Here is a 24,582-nt window from a genome sequence, read left to right as displayed (position 1 = left end):
CCCATTTTAAAAAGAGATATTCATTTTACAAGTTGTGAAATTATGCAGCAGATTCCAGATTATAGTATGTCATTACATAGTGAACACACATCAGTAAACGTAAGCAGAGCCCCGTTGGATCAGACTAATGGTCTATCTAGGTAAAGGCAAAGAACTCCTGGACGGTTAAGTCCAGTCAAAGGAGACTATGGGGTGTGGCGCTCATCTCGCTTTCAGGCTGAGGGAGCCGGCGTTTGTCCACAGACAACTTTCGGGATCATGTGGCCAGCATGACTAAGCTGCTTCTGGTGCAACGAGACACTGTGACTGAAGCCAGAGCGCACAGAAAAGCCGTTTACCTTCCCGCCGCAGTGGTACCTATTTATCTACTTGCACTGGCATGCTTTCAAAGTGTTAGGTTGGCAGAAGCTGGGACAGAGCAACAGGAGCTCACCCCGTCAGCAGATTCGAACCGGCGACCTTCCGATTGACAAGCCCAAAAGGCTCAGTGGTTTAGACCACAGCACCACCTGCGTCCCGCTAGTGGTCCATCTAGACCATACTTGATTGCCAGACCCATTTTCTCCCACATCAATCTGCAAAGGTCTAAAATGGAGACATTTCTTTAAGTGATCCCACTATCAAAAGTAAGACACGTGGCAGCCAAATAGGGTGCCTGTTTGGTGATGGCAATACAGGCGCCAGCTCAAGATGGAAATCCGGGTTCTCTTCCCCTGTTTATTGCAAGTCTACCTATTCACTGCAACACATGCATGCTTCTTCTTTTTTCATTTTCCACTGCAGCATGGGTGTTTTTCGGACATTTTGAAACAGGTACATTTTGTACTTGAATTGAAAGTGAAGTGTGAATTGGCCTCTAGCTGCGCCATCTGAAAGGTTACTTTGCCCATTCTCTGTGAACCTCTCCCATGCCAAATTAAATGCTGACACCTTGTGGCTGGTCCTTGCTATGCCATCTTCAAGATCTTCCCAGAAGATACTAATGAGCAAGTGGACACCATAAAACATGCCAGAGTCTGCAACTATAAGGCCCTGTTGAAATGGCTATGAGATACACAGCATCTACATTTATGTGGGTTCATCCCACACCACTGCTATATCATGCAAATGCCATAGGGCTAGTCTAGGCTTTGCACGTAGTAGTGGCTTGAAATGCAGGGAGGTCATTCCCCCCTGCTGCATTTCAACTCACATTCTTAGATTGCTGTACAGACCAAAGAGTGGGCAAAGATGTCTTCACCCAATGCCCATTACCTGATTTGTTTGTCTGCAGAGAACTCCAGTTCATTAACTCTGTCATCTGTGCATGTGCAATGGCTACCTGAAATGTACACAACTCAGCCTCACCATAACTTTCTATCTTCAAAAGCTGGTCTGAGGGAAAGCACATCCAACAGGGGTAGCTCTCAAGAAGCTGGGGGATATCAATGGTTTATGGCTAACATCATACATAAAGGTAAAGGGACCCCTGACCATTAGGTCCAGTCGTGGCTGACTCAGGTTGTGGCGCTCATCTTGCTTTACTGGCCGAGTGAGCTGGCGTACAGCTTCCGGGTCATGTGGCCAGTAGGACTAAGCCGCTTCTGGCAAATCATAGCAGTGCACGGAAATGCCGTTTACCTTCCCGCCAGAGCGGTACCTATTTATCTACTTGCACTTTGAGGTGCTTTCAAACTGCTAGGTTGACAGGAGCAGGGACCGAGCAACGGGAGCTCACCCCGTCGTGGGGATTCAAAGCGCCGACCTTCTGATCGATAAGTCCTAGGCTCTGTGGTTTAACCCACAGCGCCACCCGCGTCCCAACATCACGCATACTCAGCATCAAACACCAAAGGTGGGGGTGCACTGGAGGCTGGAACTGGAGGAAGCAGTAATGTGTACGCAGCCTACAAGCCAGGAAGCCCCAGTTCTAATCTCTCTTCTACAGTGTGCTTACTCAGTGCCCTTAAGCCAGCCCATTTCACCCTCCGTTCTCGAGTTTCATTATGAGGGATAGTAATACTAACTTGGAATGCAATTAGATAATATATGTGAAGCCCTTTTGATACTTGAAAACTCTATGCAAATACTAAGCATTACTACTATCCTTTTTACTATCCAACTGATCTCCGCCACAGGAGAACGATCCCCCTAAATGACGCAACAGCTCTGGGAAACACTCTCATGGAAAACTGGCTTGCAGGGATGGGCACCCTCAGGGGTTTGTTTGGTGTGCAGGTGGACACTATGATTTGTGCCTATGATGCTAACAGTCATGTATCTGCCAGAGGTTCTTTTTTTGGGGGGCACTGCTTCATTCCCAATTTCCTGCTCAAATCCCATAACTTTTCATACCACAAATATTCTGGGGGAGTCCCGTCCCCCGATTTGTTGTGCTATAGCCCCTCAAGACAGAAATACTGTGGTAGCACTGGGGAAGCATTGTAGAACAATTAATGTTGTTGTTGTTGTTTAGTCGTGTCCGACTCTTCGTGACCCCATGGACCAGAGCACGCCAGGCACTTCTGTCTTCAGAACAATTAATAAAGTGCAATAAATCCACCACTAATGCCCTCCTATTGTGTCGGGAACATGTTACAGAATACACATGCAGTAAAGCACCCATCAGGAGGGACCCTAAATCTGTATAAACTTCTTTTTCTTGTTTTAAATTATAAATCAGGATATATTTTTTAAATACAACATACCAAACATCCTCTGTCTCTTCTCTGGACAAAGAGTTAAACTATGTTGGTCCTTTACTCAGCAGTATTAAATTAGCTCACTCACCACATAATGACAGTGAGAGCATAATAACACCTCCATCCCTGACAAATCTATAAATTTGTCTCTTTGTGAATAGCATAAAGGACAATTGCTCACCAAGCCACCTCCACCACTACAATTATCCTATTGTGAATGGCAAAGTATAAAGAAGCTAACACAGAAAGTACAAATGAGACCACATTCCTCTCATTTCTTAGGTTCCTCCAAGCTTTAGTCCTTATTTCTCACTTTCACTAGCATCCGGTTTGCATCCAGACCCTATTCAAATAGCTGGTTTCAACCTATAAAAGCTTACATGGTTTGGGCGTTGGAAGAGCAGCAGCAAGGATCATTCAGTTAGTAGGCGTTTGTTGCCTAGCAGCCAGAGTGGCATGATCCTTGCAAAGTGGTCTGATCTCCTAGATGGTTCTGAAGTCTCCCCCTGTGCCTGTTGTTGAATATCTCCCTGCTTTCAACTAAACCTATCAATAAGACAGAACCCCTATGTTTATTTCTCCTCTTGCTATTTACCATTTTTGCTCAGTTAATCCAGAAAAGTATAGTTTCTTTTCTCTCTGGACTCCATGTGCATTATGTAAAGTGACTCTGATAATACTTTGGACCTCAGTGTGTGAAGAACTATGTACCTACAATATGAGCTACAGGGGTCCTTCTCCAAGTGCCCCCTCAACCTGAGGGTGGCTACAAAAGAGAAGGCCTTCTCTGTAGTCGTCCCATGTAGGTGGAATACTGTCCCTGGAGAGTCCTCTCCAGCTTCTCCAAGGCCTCTCTGAGGCCTTTTAACATTCCATTTTTACATTGTTTTTTGAAGGCTATTGAGGGCACTTCCAGGCTATCACTATTTCTAGGTGGGATTCAGTCACATGCCAGCAGATTCATGTTGTGCAATTACAACAGTTTGGAAGGTCATGCACAATAAACCAGCTTCCCCACAAAATCAGGTAAGAAAAGTGATGGGGAAAATGCACTGGGAAGTGTGGAATAATACTTGCTATCTTGCAATGTCATCTAACCTCACTGCAAAAAAATAAATCAGGAAACAGGTTGTGTCAAAGCACCCTTAGTATCCTGTATTGCAGGGGGTTGGACCAGATGATCCTTGGATTCCCTTCCAGCTCTATAATTTTGTAATTCTTTAAGATTGTTTACATTCTCCTGGCCTCTGTTTTAATGGCAGTAGATAAGTTTTTAGCCCCTTCTAGTTATTTTTTTATGATTAGGTTGTTTTACTATGATATGCTATTTCATTCTCTGTTTGCTGTGGGACTTTTTAGACCAAGTTGTGTATATTCTACTATCTACTATTTATCTACTTTATGGTGTGCTCCTTTTAGAAACCTAATGGTTACAAGTTACATAGAGAATTTAGGTTATGAGGTGACTCACACATGCAAACAAATAATCAAGCAATCTCTGGATGAAACAGATTGTTCATCTCACTTCCTGTGTAGAAAGAAAATTCCAGAGCAACTTTGGTTTCCATGGGAAGAGAGGGAAGCAGGGACTCATGCTTTTAAAAAATAATCTGCTTATATACAGAAATAGAAACAGCAGGCAGGAAACTAGCAAGCAGAGAGGACAGCCATAAAATGAGAATACTGCATCAGTGGCCAAAAGCAGCAGCATGGGGTGTAGATACCAGTCTGGGGTAAGCCAGGTGACTAGAAATGAGAGCCAGAAGTCAGGACTGAAGAGTGTCAGGATTCGGGGCCAAAGGGCAAATCAGGAGATGGGGTTGTGCAGCAAGCCAGAAGTCAGGTTCAAAGAATAACTAAGAATACAGAAGATGCCAGAGCTCAGGCAGACCAACAAACAAGGCTCAGCTGGAGCAGGAAGCCCTTCTATACTTCTTCCAATGACCAGTCTGGGTGGGGGAGTCAGTCCAGGGCCTAAAGGCACTTAAGTGATAAGAAAGGATGGGGAAGAATTTTAATTCAGGTCACATTTAAAGATAAATCACCCTAATTCACTTTCTGAAATAATATGAGAACCAAAACAAAGCCATCCTTTGAAATTAGATTTTCTAAATGTTGATAATACAGTTCTCCAGCCAAGTAACGTGTACAAAATGGTATGTACTTGGGTAAAGTGTCATGTATGAGTGAAAATAACATTTAAAAAATGCATTATTTTAGGGGAAATTTATACTGTACAAAAGTGTATGTTCAACAAGCTCAAGAACTTTCCCCCCCAAAAGCTCAACTTTCAGTTTTTGAAATATGGCAACCCTAGTTAGACCAAATTGCATTCACATGTGTATTCCACACTCAAATACTAATGAATTTGCGTAAGGACTTTAAAAAAAATTAATTGCAACCTGATGTGGAAATGCGGAAAACTGGAGACTGGAGGAAAAAGCGAATATGAAAATGACAGATTCCCCCATCACTACTGAGAAACTACTTCTGGCAATTCAGTGATGCACTACATGGGGCAGCTGCAAACAGATCCAGCTGCTCCTAACACCTTTCTCACCCATTTCCTACTGCATTTCATTAACCAGCGCTGCCTTACCAAATTCAGACAGCACAAATTGCTTGTTTCTGCTCTCACCACACAGGTTAAGCATGGAGGTTGAACTCCACCATCAACTAGCAAGTTATGCAAACAACAACAAAATGGTCTCTCTTCCCTTAGCATAATCAGATGGTAAGGCCCACAACCATATTATAGTGACACTGAGCAGCAGGACTGCACTGAAATGCCCATGCATATGTGTACTGAAGCGTGTTTATGGATGCAGGACATTCCTGCAGCAAACTCTCAGTTAGGGAGGTGTGAAAAGCTGGGACCAAAGCAGCCTTATACCATGCAACAGCCCCAGAATCTCTTTTCAGTATCAGAGAACTGAATTCTGGAACATGTGAAGCAATGCTGAATAACTGCCAAGAAAGCACAGCCTGGGCTTGTAGTGTTAGGATCAAGCACCGGGCTTTAAGATCCTTCAGTTCTTTTGAGTTCACATCCTTATTCAGTCACTGCATGATGAAAACTGAAGGACACCTGTAGATAAAATTTTCAAGAGACAAGTATAGTTACTTTTGCATTGACATTCAGACTTTGTTGCGCAAAGCAAGCATATAAACCGGGATTCCAAGAGCAGAACGAGTTCCACCGTCCCTGACATTAGCTGTTCCTATTCTGGGTTGTAGCATACCTTCAACTAGTTGTTCCCTTCTTATGATTGCTTTTGGTTTTTCATTGTGGTTTTGCATGTTTATCCTCCCTTGAGAATCTCTCTCTCTCTGTGGTAATCTAATTCAAGAAAGGCCAAAGATCTCATTCTCCACCTAATTTGGCTTTCAAGCTGTTACATTTTTTTTTAAGTGGTTTGTAAATGAGGCAGGCTAGGAGGATGATTCATATCCATTCAATTCAGAACCATTAATTAGAAAGCATATTACACTGATTTTCATTTTATCACCATTAGAATAAGGCACAAACACTGAACAAAGTAGTCAAATACATTTCTTAACACATTGTGTCCCGATTATATACCTTTATTCCCAAAGGTACAATATTTACAATTTAGAAAAGTATGTAAATATATTAAGTATACACATTTAATCATATTTTCTCTTCAGCTTTGCAAACCAGAGCACTAACATTCTAGCTTAACACTACCAGTATAATAACCAACATTTTTAAATAGCAATTTACATAAAATATATTTCCCGTTGCAACAGGCACATTAGCAATATTGCAAATAAGTTGATAAATATTGATTTCTGCACTTGAATTGTTGTTCTTTGCTACATAATGTTGTTGAAAATATAAGCTTTTCTCCTAGTTGATTTTAAGCAACAATGGATTCCGAGAGCAGAATATACTGGAAATATTCCTTGTGTGAATTGTGCAACTCCTGTTCCCTGCAGTATTGGAGTTATGCAGCTTAGTGTCACCATCTGAACCAGTTGTGACTAACAAGGAAAGCGACTGTAACGTTGTAATGCATAGCTCAATAAATACATTGAGCCAATATGCAGCAGGTGTGAAGAAAAGGTAAACTGAATTCTACGCTAGGAATCATTAGGAAAGGGATTCAGTAGTGGACCTTGGGGTCACAAATTTCAGCGGCACCCTGTGCAATGCCAAAATTTGTCCCCTGCCTCTCATGCTCCATTCTAAATAATAGTTGTGGTGCCCTCTAGGCTCTGCACCCAATGCAACTGAACCAGTCATGCTCCTCTAAATCTGAGGGATTGAAAATAAAACTGCCATGGTTGATCTATGATTCAACTGCACTTAGAATTCAATCTACAGTTTTGGTCACCGCATCTCCAAAAAGATATTGTAGAAGAAAAAAAAGGATACAGAAAAAGACAACCAAAATTATCAGGGGTCTGGAACTACTCCTTTATGAGGGCTGTGTACACACCGTACATTTAAATAACATATAAAGTGCATGGCTTCCCCCAAGGAATCCAGGAAACTGTAGTTTGTCAAGGGTGCTAGGAACTGAAGCTCTGTAAGGGGTAAAAACTTCAGTTCCCAGGGATCATTGGGGAAAGTCTGGTGCTTTAAATGTATGATATGTATGCAGCTGAGGAAAGGTTACAGCATCTGGTGCTTTTAGTTTAGAAAAAAAGGTGAATGAGGCCATGACAGAGGTGCGTTAAAAGTATGAACAGTATAGAGAAAGTGGAGTTTTTTCCTTCTCTCATAATATTAGAACCTCGTGTCATCCAATGAAGCTGAATATTGGAAGATTTGAGACTGACAAAAGAAAGTACCGTATTTTTTGCTCTATAAGACTCACTTTTTCCCTCCTAAAAAGTAAAGGGAAATGTGGAGCGAATGCAGGCTGCGCAGCTATCCCAGAAGCCAGAACAGCAAGAGGGATCGCTGCTTTTGCTGCGCAGTGATCCCTCTTGTTGTTCTGGCTTCTGAGATTCAGAATATTTTTTTTCTTGTTTTCCTCCTCCAAATACTAGGTGCATCTTATGGTCTGGTACGTCTTATAGAGCAAAAAATACGGTACTTTCCATAGCACATAGTTAAACTCTGGGATTCATTGCCGCAAGTTGCAGCAATGAACAGCAACTTAAAGCAGCTTTTTAAAAAGAATTAAGACAGGTTCATGAATGACAAGGTTATCAGTGGTTACTGGTTATAATGGCTGTATATTATCTCCAGTATCAGACATAGCATGGCTCTGAATACCAGGCACAACACAAGAGATGGAAATTGCGCTCTTCTTGTTTGCAAACTTCCTAGAAGTACCTGGTTGGACCCTGTTTGTGCTAGATGGGCCTTTGGTTTGATGCAGCAGGGCTGCTCTTATTTTCTTATGCTATATCTCCTTGCATTACTAAATATTTAGGTGTATACAGCACAAAAATGACGTCCTTGCATAGAATTTATACTGTGCAATAAAGACACTACAGTATACAGAAATGGAGAAAAGATCACGAACAGGCCAAGAAAAGCAGTAAATGAGGTGGGGAAGAGCAAGACAACAGAGGTGAAAAGTCCATAGCTAAGTGGTACAGTACATGCTTTGCATGTGTAAGGTTTTGGGTTCAATCCCCAGAATCTCTTCTGTTAAAAGTGGTCTCAAAAGAGGGCTGGGAAAAACTCTAGAAAACCACTGATTGAGCAGACAACACTGGGCAACATGGACCAACTTATGTTTTTGAAATTGTTTGGTAAAACTAGTTTTGAGGAAGGCTTTAGGAGACAGGAAGTAAGCTTGTCAAACAAGGAGGTCACTGGCCTGGTTAACACATAACACTAAGCCATAATTAGTTTAAGCCTTGGTTTGTTGCACAAACTGCAAGTTTACAATGGTTTGTCCCACACATGATCAAAGAAACTGTGGTTTGTTTCTCCAGTGTTGCTCTTGCCTTGTGCCTTTGTAGTTTGACTAGCGTTTGGGGGTGTATGGTGGTCAAACAAACAAACCATAGTTAAGGCTGCTGTGTAATGGCAAGCCATAGTTAAAACAAAGCAAGGTTCATAAGCCAACAATAAAGCATGGTTTAAGATTGTAGTTTGTTGGTAGTAGAAACACCAGTTAAGCCGATGGCCAGGATTAACACATGCTAAGCCATGTTTTAATAAACTCTAACTTAATAAACCATGGTGTAGCATTAGGTGTGAATCAAGACATTGTTTTATACTGTTGACAGGTGATAGCATGACAGGAGTCACAGAAACAGGAGCACAAGAAGGACAAGGGCTTGATCACAGAGGAGCTATTATAGAATAGATGGAGCAAGCAAGGAAATTTAATGGGTAGGATATTGTCAGTGACAGAGTTATGAGCAAGTGAAAAAGAAATAACAGGCACAAATCAAATAACAGGCAAAGGACTTCAGGTGGGACCGGACATGATCCAAATTGATGGAACAGAAACATACATTTATTTAGCAGAGGTGCTTTGAACTGATTCAATGGGTCAGATACACCAGGAGGGTAAGCCAGCAAGGAGTTGTGTTTAGATCAGAAACAAAAGCATGGAATGCAGTGTCATATTGACACTTGGGAAAGCTATAAGTCACATGCTCCTGAAAAGTAACAGCAGCCTGAGGAAATTCACAAGTTGCCTCAGAAGCACAGTAGTTAATGGCAATCAACTGTATTGCTGCAGCTACAGAAAGAGTAGAATGTGCAGCCAACTGCATAATGTGCATATTTGTTAAACACTTTCTAAATATTCATTTTCACACTCTAAATTACAGCAGGCATACAGCAGTTATAAATACATGCTAAGTCTGTTTTTACAGGAAAAACCCACAAATGTGGTCTCTTAAACGGTAATTGCCAGTTAACAAGCACAATTCAACACAATCTTCGTAAACATTTTTTTAAAGGTTAGTGTGTTTAAATAACACACACTATTACTTTTGAAGCTGACATGAAAGAGCCTCATCCGTAGCGATCTTACTTATGCACAATTGACTAAAATGATAAGAAAACCCTTCTACTCAGGTATTAGAGATTGTACTTGAAGCTAGAATCTGCATCTACTAAAAGGATATCACTCCTCACATTTGATGGAGATCTTACACAATACTCAGGTCCGTTGCTAAGTAATGCCTAGACATGCATTCAGATCCAGCAATATTTTATGATTTAAGTCCTGTCTGTGTGCAAAACCAGGCACAGTAGTTTGGTTTTAAAGTGCTGGCAGAAAAAGCAAACTTTTGAATTATAATATACTTTTTAGAAATTGATTCCAAAATAAAAGTGTTAAAATTCTACAGAAATGAATACATGTTGTGAATGACACCCACTTCCTTCCTTCCTAGTTCTCCTCTTACTCACTTTCTTCTGCTTTCAGTTAAGGCATTCCTGCAGGCCTCAAGTTATATCTCTTGGAAAGAAACAAAACTTATTTCTAATCCACATCAAAACTAAGTCATGAATTGTAGCTCATGCCATTCACCCAACCTGCCCACATTTCTTTGTACAGAGCATGACATTTAAGATTTTAATTCCTTGGGCTTTACTCCTGAAATTTGTACTGTCAGATGTGGTTTCCAAAAAAGTCCCAATTTTGACTCACAGAGTGGAAAATTCCACCTGTGTGATTGTTCATCGCCTAGTACAAAGCCATTGTATTCTTTAAGCGATAGACTGAAGTGTATTAAATGCGCCTTTATCTGATGGTTTTGAATGAAGGATGCAATTGTTAACTATGAATTGGATTTCAAGTGAGCAATTGGTTAGGTAAGGTCTTATCTGAAAGCAGGATTCAAACTATACAGAACACTAAATAAAGGCTCTTTAGGAAACATTCTTCACAAAGATTCAATATGCATAAAACAACTAGCACTGTATGCAGATTCAAGACTGCATTTCCATATAGCCTACAAACAAAACTTCAGCCATCTTTTCTTAAAATGAAAACAAAAAAGATCATTGTATAATTTTTAAGCTATTAAAATAATACGTTCCCCACCGAGCCAAAAATAGTTAGCTTCCACTGGTAATGATTTATTTCAAAAGACATGAGTTGCACTGATAGCAGATCCAGATGCCCAGATACGTTAAAAGGTATTAGAAAGGATACTTTCTGAAAACTAGAAGTATTCAGCCATATGCTTTGCGAGGGTGCAAAATAACTAAAAGTAGTAATTGCTTCTGAGGTATTTTAAAAAGGATAACATTTCCATAGGCTTGAGAAGCCCTGAGGCACAGATACAATTGGTACTATGGCAGCAGAAGCAGTCAGCAAGAGATTTGAATCCCTGTAGTGCAGTATAAATGCGTTCAAGCAGCAATTAGTCTAGTGCATAAACAATATCACAGTCAGAATAAGAAGAAAGCTAGTTTTCATATTTTAAATAGGGCACTGCAGGAAGCTGAGTAGGAGAGCCAATCAAACTGACGTTTTATTTTAAATGGCTACACTGCTTTGTGAAACAAATGTTCCCTACAGGAATAAATGCAAAGGATTTATCATGCTGGATTGGAAGTGAGTCTTAGTGAAATATTATGCATGATTTCCTAAGAGAGTTTTCTAATATGCGCCCCTTTTGTTCAGCTACTATGCATTCCAAAAAATCTTGTACCAGAATAGTACCTAGCAGACTTTCCCATGGAAACAGTCAGTCCTGGGGGCACACCTAGACCAAGCCCCTCCTCACCTGACATACAGTATTTGCATTCATGGCTATCATGGCTATCTTGCAACTTAGCCTTCAAAGGAAAAGTGCTGTCCACCATTCGAGCATATTTTTCTAATATTGTTCAGTGTAAGTGCTCTCAGTTCACAGAGAAATTTGCCATGAATTTCAATGGCAATGATATTTGGCCACTTGAGTTTATGGCTTTGATTAACAAGCAGCATATTTCACTCTCATCCACCTTGGCACAAGGATGCCCTTTCCGCCCAGGATGTCTTACAATGTTTGTTCTACTAAAATAAATAATTTTGCATTGCTTTACCCCAGCTGCCCCCCCCCAGGACCCTCCAGATGTTCTGGGCTATAATTCACATCAGTCCCATCCAGCAGGTCTTTACCAGCTGGGGATGATAGAAGTTGGCAGTCCCAAAACGTCTAGATAGTTGGGGGCAGCTGTTTTAATCAAAGCAGGCTGTTAGAATTTTCACATGAATTCTTCATTAAAAGAACCACTATAAGACTTCTGAAGACAAGACAGGGGGAGTTTCTGCACAGTGGTATTGCTAGGGATTTAATATTTTTTTTAAAATTTCCCTAGTGGTCCGCAGAACATGTACGGTTCATAAAGATAAGTCCATTATTCGTTATCTCTGTAGTAACCTTCAATTATATCTGAATTAAAATATATCACAGTAACCGTGATGTCATCCCTATACAGCCGTGCTACATCATCAGGAAGAGTCAGCATTGCCATGAGCCTCTCTGGATCAATCTCTCCATATTCATTATTGCCAATGGCATTTCGGATGAGGTGGGTAGCCACGTTGTGGTCATAGGAGCGGATGTGCCTGCCCTTCCTCTGAAGAAGGAAGTTTTGCATGTAACCCAGGTTGGCTGGTTTCTTAAAAGCAAGTGGCGTTTTCTGGGCATTGTCTCCAAGCAGATGCGTGGCAACAAGCTTGACCACCTCTTCATTACTCAACATGTCCCACAGCCCATCCGAAGCAATCACTAAAAATTTATCCTGCTTCCTTATTTTGTGGTACGTGACTTCAGGTTCTGCAGTTAAATAAGGAGGTGTATGATAGTTTGGCGGTGCATACTCATAAATGTTTAAAGCCTCCGTGTTGCAACCATTTCCTAGCACACTCTGTTGAAGTTCCTGGCTCCACTTAAATCTGACATCTCCGAAAGCTCTGGAGGGCATAAGAACTCCCAGCAACCTGTTGTTCACAATGACAGTGTCCTCTTCAGAGGCCGGGTGTTCACTTTTTAACCTTAAAGCTTCCAATTTGTTGAAGGCATTGTGGTCTTGAGTAAGAGGGAGGGCGGACCACATCCCATCTTTATTTTGAACCCCTAGAATTGCTCTACAGTCACCAGTATTTGCAACATGCAAATTAACACCGTCGATGTGAGCCACACATGCTGTTGCGCCTGAGAAAGCCACCTGAAGAGCTATGTTCCTTACCAATTCATTTTCTGTGGGAGCCTGAACTTCCAAAGAGAAATCTGAATCCAGCCTTTTAAATGCATAGATCAGTGCGTCCTTCTTAGTATGGCATGGCTCCATGTCCAGGTTTAGCAAGTCTTGCCAATAAACTCTGAGCTGCTCCAAATACATTGGGGCGACCTCGTGAAAGAACCTGTCGTTGGGGTGTTTGTGCCACTGCAGAATAGGCAGAACTGGTTTCATTGACTCCATGGCAGACTCGATTTCTTGCAGCGTTTGTTGAGACAGAAGAGAAACAGCAATGTAAAAAAACAGCCTCTCGCTGACCGACTGTGCACAAGCATAGCCTGCATGGCCATCAAAGACTCCAAACATCATCCCTCTGGTCTGCAAACATGTAGCTGCACTTCTACGGTCTTCACTCGGGGCGTTGGCAGCCAAATGGTTACTCTCAAATTTCAACACTGAGCTCGGGTTTTTCCCATCAAATTCAGGTACTGTATAGGACAACTCATTAGCCCTTAAGATTTCATTTATCTGTGATGGTGTCAGGTGGAAGGAGAAGTCTTCTTCTTCTGTGGAGGTGTGTCTGAAAGCTTTTCTCACAGTGAAGATGCTGTCCATGCCACAACTGCAACTTGACAGGAAAGAAGAAAAGGAGTCTTTGGCAAGCAAACCCCTCCATGCTACTTTGTTCTGGCTCGAAAAGCACCTGGAATACAAACGTCCTTTTCCATGCAAAGTGGAGATAATGTTTCTTGCTGAGATGATACTCCAGGAGGTCATAGTACTTGACATCTTAAGAACTGGTTCTGCTTTAAAGCAGGACAATTTGAAAAGCCTACAAGTAAAAATAAAGCTATTAATTTTTTTTTTTAAGGCAACAATGCTTCATGTTAACATCCATACTGTGACTTATACCAAGAGGCCATTGAGAATGAATGAATGAATGAATGAATGAATGAATGAATGAATGAATAAATAAATAAATTGTTTTGTAACTTAATCATAAATTTATAAATAATTTGTGCATTTTATAAATTTAGAATTTCGTAGCAAGTTAAGCAGATTCTGAAACTGACAACTTTAGACGTTGGTGGAATGCACCTTGGCATGCTAATGTTAAAAGCACATTTACTTAGAAATAACCCTACATTTTCAAATGCCAACACACTGAGGATTGTTTATTTCTAAGGTATAGGCTACATACCAAAAATATATTCTGCACTATCCAACCCTTTGCAGAGTTGTTTCATATCAGAAATATGCTATCTTCCAAGCTGAATCTACTCTCAATGGCTATGAATGAACTGAAGTACATTCAGGTTGAGAGGACTTGTACTGAACTAACCCCAGACATGACACCTATTTTGTAATACCTCGCGGAATTATTCTCAGAAGGATCAGAAGTTCTGCTTAATCCTATTGCTAGCATGAAATATACAAAATAACTAAGCGAAGAAATGAGTTCTATTGCACTAGCTTCTCTCTAGCTGGAGTCCTATGCACACCGACTTGAGACTAAGTAAAGTCTCACTAAAAACAATGGGGCATTTTTCAGAGTCAATATGTTTGAGGTCACTCTGTCAGCATAAGTAGGTATGGAAGTTTTGGAAACAATCATGAGTTAGCCTAATGAAAGTATATGCTCAATCTGCATAGTACAAAAGCACTGTCTTGAGTTTATAAGCCTTGGAATAGGTTACAGAGCCCACTGATTGTTTCTAACTCTTTCAAGGGGGCAAGGAGTGGTGTCAAGGTGGCAGTAAAGGGGGTTTGCTTAGCTTATTGGTGGAAAAGAATGCCAGTAGCCCTGGAAACTATCACTCAAACTGGCTTTCTTCAGGAACAGAGCTGTTAAGGTTGCTCTAATCTTAGTTTTCTGTTCAGCTCTGTTCAACTCCTTTGACCAACATGCACCACTGCTGACATAACTCGAATTGCTACTGGTCATTGCTCACCATCCAAAAACTGTCTGGCACGTTAAACACCTCTTGGTTTAGAGAATGAATGCAAACTTCTCTTTCTAGGTAAGCACTGAGCTTTACTGGCTTAACAGGCAGCTACATTGAAACTATTAAAATGTTCCAGTTACAGATAGGTAGCCGTGTTGGTCTGCCATAGTCAAAACAAAAAAAATCCTTCCAGTAGCACCTTAAAGACCAACTAAGTCAGTTCTTGGTATGAGCTTTCGTGTGCATGCACACTTCTTCAGATACACTTCTTCATGTATCTGAAGAAGTGTGCATGCACACGAAAGCTCATACCAAGAACTGACTTAGTTGGTCTTTAAGGTGCTACTGGAAGGATTTTTTTTTGTATTAAAATGTTGTTCTGTTAATTTTTTTCTTTTGTACTTAATATATCTAGTATCTAGTTTTGCTTTATGAATCTAGAATGCAACTGTAGTTACATGTCTGGCTATACACACAACAGAAGCGTCAGAAACTGGCTTGTAATTTCCCTCCCCTCTCTGCTCTCTCTCTCTTGAAAAAAAAAATCAAATACGGTTTTTATTGTCCTTCCAGTCCTAAGAGTTGAAGCAAGCCTACATAGCTTACGACACATTGTTATTATTAATAATTACCTTCCCTTCACCCTAAGGCCCCAGAACAGGTTACAACATTAAAACACAGTATCAAAAATAGTTTAAAGCAACTTACAATCACCAAAATAAAATGGTTCCTAAAAATATACACCTCAAGTGTCAAAAGTCAGGGTAAAGAGGTGTGTATTCAACAGTCACTGGAAGCTGTGCAGTTGAGGTACCAGACACACCTCTGCCAAACACATCAAACCAAACACAGTCCACTAACTACATATGAAGGACTACGTAAGGTGCCTGGTGACTCCGTGTCTATATTATCATGTATTCAGCAAAAACAAAGGTTTCATTAAACTTCTGGTGATCACCATACACAGTTGTAGAAGCGGAGTTTGGCTTTGCAGGCTACAAATGTGCATGCTTAAGGTACTGACTTTGTTTGGGGTCCTATTGCTTGTAAAAGGGTAGTCTCAGGACAGAAAACTTCTACATGTATGATTTAAAAAAAATATTTTTCAGATATGCACTTACAATTGAGAGACTGTCCTATCCTGGGTAACAGCTGGGCATTTCCCAAGAATGGTCTTTTTTAAGGAACTGTGAAATAAAGAAGACAATCAATATATATCTATCAACATAATCAGAATCGGAACATTAAATCCTGCACTCCCTTTATCAAGCACATTTTTCTCTTTAATAAGCCTTCCAAGTAATTTGTTAACTAAGCACAGGAAGGTATGCAGCCCCTGAACTATTACATGTGTCAGATAAATGCCTCATCAACAGCTCATGATATATTGCATTTGTGAATATATAACACAAGGTTCCTTTGACCGGGCTGGATATAACATGAGGCAGGATTGCCAGCTTGGACCTACAAACCATGTATATTACTTTAGTTTCTCTAGTATGGGAGGGCAGCATGCTGTGGGACAGATGGGACTCCTGACACTATCTATCTATCTATCTATCTATCTATCTATCTATCTATCTATCTATCAGATCCACCTAATTATTCTGATTGTAAATTGTCTGATTTTACTATTGTTACAATAATGCCCCAAGACCTTATGGTGAAGAAAGGTAAGAAATACATTAAGTGTGTGTGTGTGTGTGTGTGTGTGTGTGTGTGTGTATTAAAGACACTCAATGCTCAGAGTTGTTAAAATAAACTGGCACCATCTCCAGTTCTGATGGCAAGGCTGATGACTTTAAAGAGTCACAGAGCAGAGCCAGTGCCCCCATCGCTTTTCAAACATTTAAGCCAAAATTTGGGTGTGCTAGTTTAACCGCCACACTGCCAGTAATGACTGGCCCACCCACTACAGTAGTACCTCGTGTTACATACGCTTCAGGTTACAGACTCCGCTAAATCAGAAATAGTACCTCGGGTTAAGAACTTTGCTTCAGGATGAGAACAGAAATCGTGTTCCGGCGGTGCGGCGGCAGCATGAGGCCCCATTAGCTAAAGTGGTGCTTCAGGTTAAGAACAGTTTCAGGTTAAGAACGGACCTCCGGAACAAATTAAGTACTTAACCTGAGGTACCACTGTACTTCGGTTGAAAGCAGGAGTTGTGAACTTCCCTTTTCACAAGAACAACAATTGCTTGACTTTCCTCCTGTGTATCTTCAAGATGTGTGGTGTTTTGTTTCTTTGTTTTACTATTTTCCTTCCCCCACTTCCTTATTCCTTCTGTCACATTCCCTTTCTCCCACCTACAATCAATATGGTTTCCCTCTGTTTATATAATCAAAGAGAATGGAGATACAAAACATATGGCATTTATTTGCCTTGTTAATAATACATGTCCCAGCTATATTTCTGAACACAGGTAACATCCTGCTTCTAAACCTGCTGAAAATCAAAATGAATAAGGAGATTAAAAAAGAAGGATGCAAAATAATTTATAACTGCTTTCAGAACAGAAGCTCTTATTTCCTCTAACAGCAAACTTGGTGGTCCCATGCCAATTAGTATACCAGTTGAACGAAGCTACCTACAGCTAAGGATTTCTGCACTGGCAGTCAACTCCCCAGGTATGCATAAAAATATTACTTTTTAACAAGGGGAGGAGAGCGAGACAGATTATTTTTATTTCACTTGTGAGGCATCCCAAAGTGATAAGCATATATAAAACAGTTACATATATAAAAACAGTTTAAACATATATATATAGATGTAGATATATAGATATATATAATAAATAACCAACTTAAAGCAACAACAGCACGTAAAGAAAATCAATTCGAGTCTCAGACAGATACCATCTGGGATAAATATTTCTGAAAGCTTGCTGGGGAAAGAAGTTCAAAGATTGAAAATATTTAAAAGCTTTCCTGTAAGAATGTTAGAAGATAAAAGTTTTGACAATGAAAATGTGAGAGGAGTAAACTACTAAACCCATGGAGAGACCAGTTTTGTTTAATGAAGGCAATAGGGGTGGAAGCAGAAATTGGCCCTAGAGGCCAATTCTACCCCCTAACCCAATCCTTCAACAACAGAAAAGGAACCATCCGAAACAGCATGAAGAAAGAGATAATCCCATTTCCGCTGCTGCACTGTTCAGAATGGGGCTTAATTACACAGTCACCTCTGAAACTTCACTCCTCTATAGCTCAGTTTCAGAGCGCATGGCGCAGTGGGAGGGGGACAATCTGACAACCACCTATGCTATGCTACCATCAACCTTCCCTGATCTGTCTCTCTCCACCCCCAATAAGGGGAGAAGGGAAGCTTAGCACACTGTGAATCCTCATGGATTCCCAATGAATCAAATACCCTCAATGCCAATTATCCAAAAGTAAACAGCATTTTAGATTTCAATCCTATCCACACTTACCATTGAATTTAATAAGGCTTACTTCTGCATAAACATTAATGGGATTATGCTGCAAATTTATTTAATATCAAGACCAGGTACAGCAACATTGTACGTTGCCGGAATACTGTTGTTATCACCATAAACTTCACATTGTTTGCATAATAGATCAGCCAAGGTAATATTACATTGGAACTTGATCAAAGTGGTTCTCTACTTGGTTGCAGTTTAGCTGCAATGGCGTCTGTTTACTTTTTCCTCATGTTGCCAAAGAGCTATCAGCAAGTTCAACAAAGTAAAAAAAAAAAATCCAACAAAAGGTTTTTTTTAAGAGAAAATGAGGGAGGAACAAATTAAGCAAGGACAGAGCAGTCATTTCCCCATGACATGATTACACACTTGCAGCACAATCCTAATTGTGGCTACTCAAAATAAAGTCCTCTTGAATCCAGTTGGGTTTTCTCCCAGGTTAGGATAGCAGCTTTATATACTGTAGTCACTTTTATACTAATCCAAGCAAATAAAACACAGACATTGTCCCTCCATTAAGATTAAAGCCTGAAAACAGAATAAATGAACATTTCCTAAATCCACTGTTAAGCAGGCCGGAGCTGGGAAAAGTAAAGCAACAGTATAAACCTACCTCTTTGAATTTTTAAACAGTAGAAGATCACCCCAAAACTTTGGCTCCTGAGAATTTAGGTATTTTTCTTCGCTTCTTTGCCAGGGACTATGCTTTTAGTAAAATTAAAAGGGGGGAAATCAAATGTTAAGAGAGCTCCTAAGAATACGGCTTGACATTCTAGAAAATTTTGGAAAGTTTTGGAATCGGGTTGCCAGCTTTCAAAACGGTTCCTTTTACAGTCCTTTGATCTACGGCAGCAATTAACAGGTGGCAAAGTTAGAAAATCTGATCCTGAAATGTATCACAGGTAAGAATTGCAAATATACAGCGTTTCGTTTTACCTGCTGACTTCTTACACATCAGTGAAACCTCTGAGAGAGACAAGACCGAGCCGCGCCGATAGATTTCATTTTGCTTTGGTTCCCTCCCCCCGCCCCCTCTCCGGGCCACTTGGCAGCTCTCCACTACACGGAGAACAAGTTGGACAATTCAGCCCGTAACACACTAAAGACAAGCTGACGACTTTAGGGAGGACCAGCTCGGCTCCTCCCCCAGAACGCTCAGCGATTGGCTGCAGAGAGGGGCGTGAGGAGACGATGGCGGAGCCGAGTGGCGCGTGTTAGGCGCGGGCCGTCCCCGCCCAGCCATGCTGGTCTGCTGGAAAAAGGAGCGCGCGGGCGCAAGAAGCGCACGGCGCGGGAACCTGCTCCCTGAATGCCTTTGGAATGTGAACGTGTGAAGTTAAGGAACAGGTCCCATTAGCTTCAGCGTCCACCGGATCGCAGCCTTTAAAACATGTGCAGTTTCCCCTTCCGCGGCTGGGGCGAGCGAGTCCTAGGCACGCTTACTCGGGAGTAAACCAAACCGCGTTGTTACCGGCCTTCACAATCCTGGCTATTTCTACTTCTCCTCGGAAGGGAGCCCCCTTGAAGGGTGTGGCTGTGGCCGTGTGATTATACCTAAGATTGCGGGTTTTACCACCCGACGCTCGTCTGCTCCGAAGTAAGCCCCAGCGACCTTCCTCAACGGAGCTTCCTTGCAGCAGGAAAGCTTGCAGGCAAAGGCGGCCGCTGCTTCCGACGCTGGAGGCTCGGCCCCTCCTCCTCCCGCAGCCAAACCCAGCTCGTCTCCTTCCTCCGCTCCCGCAGGACACCAAGCCCCCCCTTACCCGCTTGGCTTGGCAGAGGCAGGGATCGGGGCCGCCGCCGCCGCCGTTCATGCCAGTTGCCCCATCAGTCCATGGTCGCCCCACGCCTTTCCCGCCCGCGCCCCAGTCCGTCGCCGCGCCTTGTTCGCCTGCTTGACGGGAGGTGATCCGCCGCCCGCCGAGGCCCTCGTCTCTGCCTTGACGCTGCTGCCTCCGTTGTCCTCGCCTCACCTCGGCCTCGAGCGACTCTGCCCCAGGTGCTTGGCGTCCGCCCAGCTTCCCTCCCACGGCTGTGAAGGATACGGGTCACCAGCGGCCTGTTGCCTGCTTCGCGGCAAGCCTGGTGTGGTTTTAGCGGATGTTCTGTTCCGCCTTGCCATAGAAAGGCCTGCTTTCCTCCCTTAAGAGGCTTAATGATAACATTAGGAGGAGGGCAAGGAAAGTTGTGCTGAGTAAGGTGGCCGACCCTAATGATACTTTTATTGACATGTCTGAGATGTCTGAGATGAAGATTATGTCTTCATCCAAACCAGACTCCATTAGGCTACTAAACCTCTGGTGGCTCTGGTCTGCCCTCCCCTTTTCACAGGTGCTGGAAAATGCTGAAGCATAGCTGTCAACTTTCAGATTCGAAAATAAGGGATCAGCAGCCTCACCTGTCCTGGGGACAGTCTACGGGATATCTAACAATCCAGGATAGCAGTGGGAAGCAGTGGGAAACGGTGCTGGAATAAGGGAATTTCCCGCAAAAAAGGGAAGGTTGACAGCTATGTGCTGAAGTCAGGACTGTTGAGCCCAGAACCTGCTTGCTGGTGGGCTTCCCAGGGAGGCATCTAGGTGGCCATTGTGATAGCAGGGTGCTGAACTAGATGTGTGACTGGCCAGAGCCAGTAGGCTCCTCTTCTGTTGTGTACAGTAAAAAGAAAATGCAATAAAAACAAAACACTAAATGGTTAAACAAAAGACAGTGGCTAAAAACCAAACATCAAATCTGAAGAAGTGTGCATGCACACGAAAGCTTATACCAAGAACAAACTTAGTTGGTCTCTAAAGTGCTACTGGACAATTTTTTATTTTTTTAAAATATATGAAGATAAATGCATTGCCATTAAAATGCCAGAGCACACAGGAAAGTCTTAACCTTAAAGATTGCAGTGTCGCCTATTTCTGGGTGTTATCTCAAAGGTCACAAAGGAGAGAGTAAACTTTCAAACCCACCAGAGCTTTTCTTCAGGCCGGATAAGCGATGAGTATTCTGTGGAAGCTTAAAAACTAACCAAGGCAGCGTGATGTGGTTAGATAAGATTGGGAGAGAGGGGTTCAAATCCCCACCCAGCCATTGGGCACGTTTCTTTATCTTTGCTTCTGGCCTACTTCACAGGGTTGCTGTAAGGAGAAAATGAAGGGAAGAACCACTTATGCACCCCTCAGCCCCTTGAAGGAAGGGTGGGCTTTAAGTGTAATAAATACATAACAAATTTTGTATGGCATATTTACTTTCTGACACATGATGAAGTATTAACCTCAGAAAGAATGGGTGCTGGTGGTGTGAAGATAAACAGGTCAAATGGACATGAAATTCAAAAGTTCAGTAAAGGCAGGGAGGAAGAAGGGAGAGGAAAAGGATGTTGGTAGTTATGATGGAAAAACCCCAGTCTGAACTTTATTACAGAGACAGTTGCAAATATTGCAAATTGCAACATGTTTTTTTCCATGACATCCAACATTTGTAAAATTTAGCATAAAGAAAAGTTTTGGCCTCATGACTTTTTAACCTTTAAGGTAACTCAGTTAGTAGAGCATGAGACTCTTAATCTCAGGATTGTGGGTTTGAGCCTCATGCTGGGTAAGATTCCTGCATTGCAGGGGGCTGGACTAGATGATCCTTGCGGTCCCTTCCAATTCTATGGTTCTATCTTCTTCTACTGTATGTCATCAGTAAGCCTTGTAGGGTGGGTAAACCTTATATTGATAGTATGCTAATCTTTGGTATACCCTTCTTGCTTCTTTGTTTCTGTTTTAACTATAAGTGTGTGCATTTTAATTTTAGTTTTTTAAAATGAGATATCATTCCAGCATGAAGCTCCTACCCACATATTCTACATCCTCTGTGGGTGTATTCAGTGATGAGTGGTAGTCATACAGTAGCTGCTTAAAAGCTGACAATGTGGTGCAACCATGTGGAAAGGTGCTTTCACTCCTACCCTGCACAACTTGAGTTGCTAAACAATCATCAGGTTTAGATAGTAAAAGGGCTGGGGCTGCAAATGGTAGTTACTGCACGTAGCCAAGGCTGAAGTTCTTGTGATGAACTTCACAGTATTGGTAATCAGAAGCAAACTTAAGATACTGTACTACAGAGTTAAACAGTAACTAACTGTCTCCATATATAAAATGTTGGTGGTGACAGTTACCAGTAAGTGTTCAGCTCATTCCTCAAGGACAGGAGCACTTCCTGGCCAAGTCTATTTACTATCTGTAAAGATAAAAGGCAAAAATCATAAAATATATTATCCATTTGAGAATAGTTTACTTTTTATAATAAAATTATAAAAACATATAAATCCAGCTGGTAGAATAGCATTATTCCTGTACTGTGGTCCTGTTTGCTTCTGGCCTGTGCATTTTATATATTTCTTTAACCTTCTCTTTTATATATTTCTTTAACCTGGAAATTGCAATGGATGCTCACGAGCCACATCAAAACTAACTGGGGTCATTCCAACTAAGTTCTACTCAGAGTACACCCATAGAAATGAATTGACCTAAGTTAGTCGTGTGTATTAATTTCAATGGGTCTACTCAGAGTTGCATACAACCAATAATGTATGAGTAACAGATCACCAGATAATAAAATACTGTTGTTGTAATAGCTGCATGTTAGGGTCACGCAACTTACGAAGTAGACTCTCATCCACAAAAGCTTATGCCAAACAAAACACTTTGTTGTTATTGCATATTAGGATGTTTAGGTAAGAGGACATTTTCAATGCACTCAGTTTTCTTCCATTTGTCATTTAACAAACCACTTTTGATGTAAGATACAATTACAATAAAAATGTAATCAGTCAAAACGTGCAAAGTGTTTTTTCTTTCTTTTCATGTGCAGAGAAATTCATTAGTGCTGATGGCAGTCCAGTTTGTGTTTATTTCCAGAAATACTGCTGTGCTGATCCAGCATGAGATCAAGCCACACACAATTATAACACTTTCAATAACACAGCCTAATAACCCCAGTTTCCAAAAGTGATTCACTCTGTGACAGGCTGGACAGACACCTGCCTGAAACCCTGGATTCCTACTTCTGTTACTGAGGAAGATGGATCAAATGTTCCAGTTGAGTAAGGCAGCTTCCTATATTTATTCCTTTAAAAAGTACAGCATGAGATTGTCGCATGAAGCCACAGCACAGATAGGAACAACTACCTTAAACAACCTTCATTTCTTTTAAAGGCAGAAACATACCCAAATATCACTGTTAAATCTCCAGCTCCAATGAAAAGTTCTTCCACACAGTGCCTGCCCATTGACCTGTATCATTCCAATAGCTGTCTGCCCCAAGCAGACAGACAATAGATATGAACGATGTGTACTGTGTGAAAGTCACCTGGAGGACAGACCAAGTCTAATAAATGCTGGAAGTCTTTTTTACCCACAGATTGATCTCAGATAATGCTGAACGTCTGGTGACTAGCATTAATATGTTGTCCTCTTATCGGCAAACACTTAATGATGATGATGTTGTTGTTGTTTATATTTGTTAAAAACATTTCCACAAAAGTGACTCAAGGCAACTTACATAAAAACCAGTTAAACATAATTCATAAAGGCCTAAAAAACACATTTGTACAGATAGAAGTCAGATGCCATCCAGCCTTTCTCAACCTGTGGGTCCCCAGATGTTGTTGAACTACAACTCCCATCACCCCTAGCTAGCAAGGCCAGAGCTCAGGGGTTATGGGAGTTGTAGTCCATGAACATCTGGGGTCCCACAGGTTGAGAACAGATAGAAGACAGATCCTATCCCTGAAAAAGTAAGGAATGAAAGCCTTGGCAAAGAGAAAGGTCTTTGGTGCCTTTAACAAAAGATGGTGCCAAGTGTGTCTCCCTGGGGAGAGCATTCCACAAGTGGGGACCACCGCTGAAAACTTTAAGTAACAGCAGTTATGATAGCTCATGTAGATACAGCTAATCGTAACCCAGCTCATCCCTTTAAAGTTCTGATCCAGGCACTGAAGTGGCCAGCTGGTCTTTGTCTTCAAGGAAACTTGCCTGACCAGTTCTTCAACCTCCACCAAACTCCGAACAATATATTGGGGGCGTGCAAAACAGAGAATGGGACATATGTGGTGGCCATGGAGTTATTCAGAAAGATATTGGAAGGTGATTATTAGATTGATGACAAAAATATTGATATATGAAATACTCTTAGATCCTGTATTGATATTGCTGAACTATATGTCATTTATCTTATTTTTTAAAAAAGGAAATTTCCTATTTATTAACAGCTGCAAGGATGTTATTGGCACAAAACTGGAAAGTTACATTACTTCCTCACTGAGAAGAATGGCTTAATAATGTTTGGGATTTGGCTATAATGGCAAAAATACTGTTTCAGAGCAAAAATGGCAAGTGGATACAGAAACACATTCTA

At 41.4% G+C, this 24,582-nt stretch overlaps 1 protein-coding gene across 8 annotated transcripts; it reads right to left on the bottom strand.

Moving 5' to 3' along the window:
• Positions 1 to 6,245: 6,245 nt before the first annotated feature.
• Positions 6,246 to 20,034, bottom strand: PDP2 (pyruvate dehydrogenase phosphatase catalytic subunit 2). Of its 8 annotated transcripts, none has more exons than XM_079988252.1 (5): positions 19,950 to 20,030; positions 18,800 to 18,891; positions 17,129 to 17,192; positions 15,869 to 15,934; positions 6,246 to 13,633 (listed from the first exon to the last, which is right to left on the bottom strand). In XM_079988252.1, exon 5 carries the CDS (start codon positions 13,588 to 13,590, stop codon positions 11,977 to 11,979), a length of 1,614 nt encoding a protein of 537 aa, XP_079844378.1. In that variant the 5' UTR covers positions 13,591 to 13,633; positions 15,869 to 15,934; positions 17,129 to 17,192; positions 18,800 to 18,891; positions 19,950 to 20,030; the 3' UTR covers positions 6,246 to 11,976. The 8 variants fall into 8 exon arrangements, with proteins under 8 accessions (XP_079844378.1, XP_079844377.1, XP_079844381.1 ...); XM_079988251.1 differs by lacking the exon at positions 19,950 to 20,030 and adding an exon at positions 19,123 to 19,588; XM_079988255.1 differs by lacking the exon at positions 18,800 to 18,891 and having other exon boundaries at positions 17,129 to 17,189; positions 19,950 to 20,034.
• Between the last annotated feature and the right edge of the window lie 4,548 nt (positions 20,035 to 24,582).

Source organism: Podarcis cretensis, assembly GCF_951804945.1.
Source record: "Podarcis cretensis genome assembly, chromosome: 8".
In the NCBI taxonomy this organism is placed as follows: Eukaryota; Metazoa; Chordata; class Lepidosauria; order Squamata; family Lacertidae; genus Podarcis; species Podarcis cretensis.
This window is presented reverse-complemented; position numbering and strand designations above follow the sequence as displayed.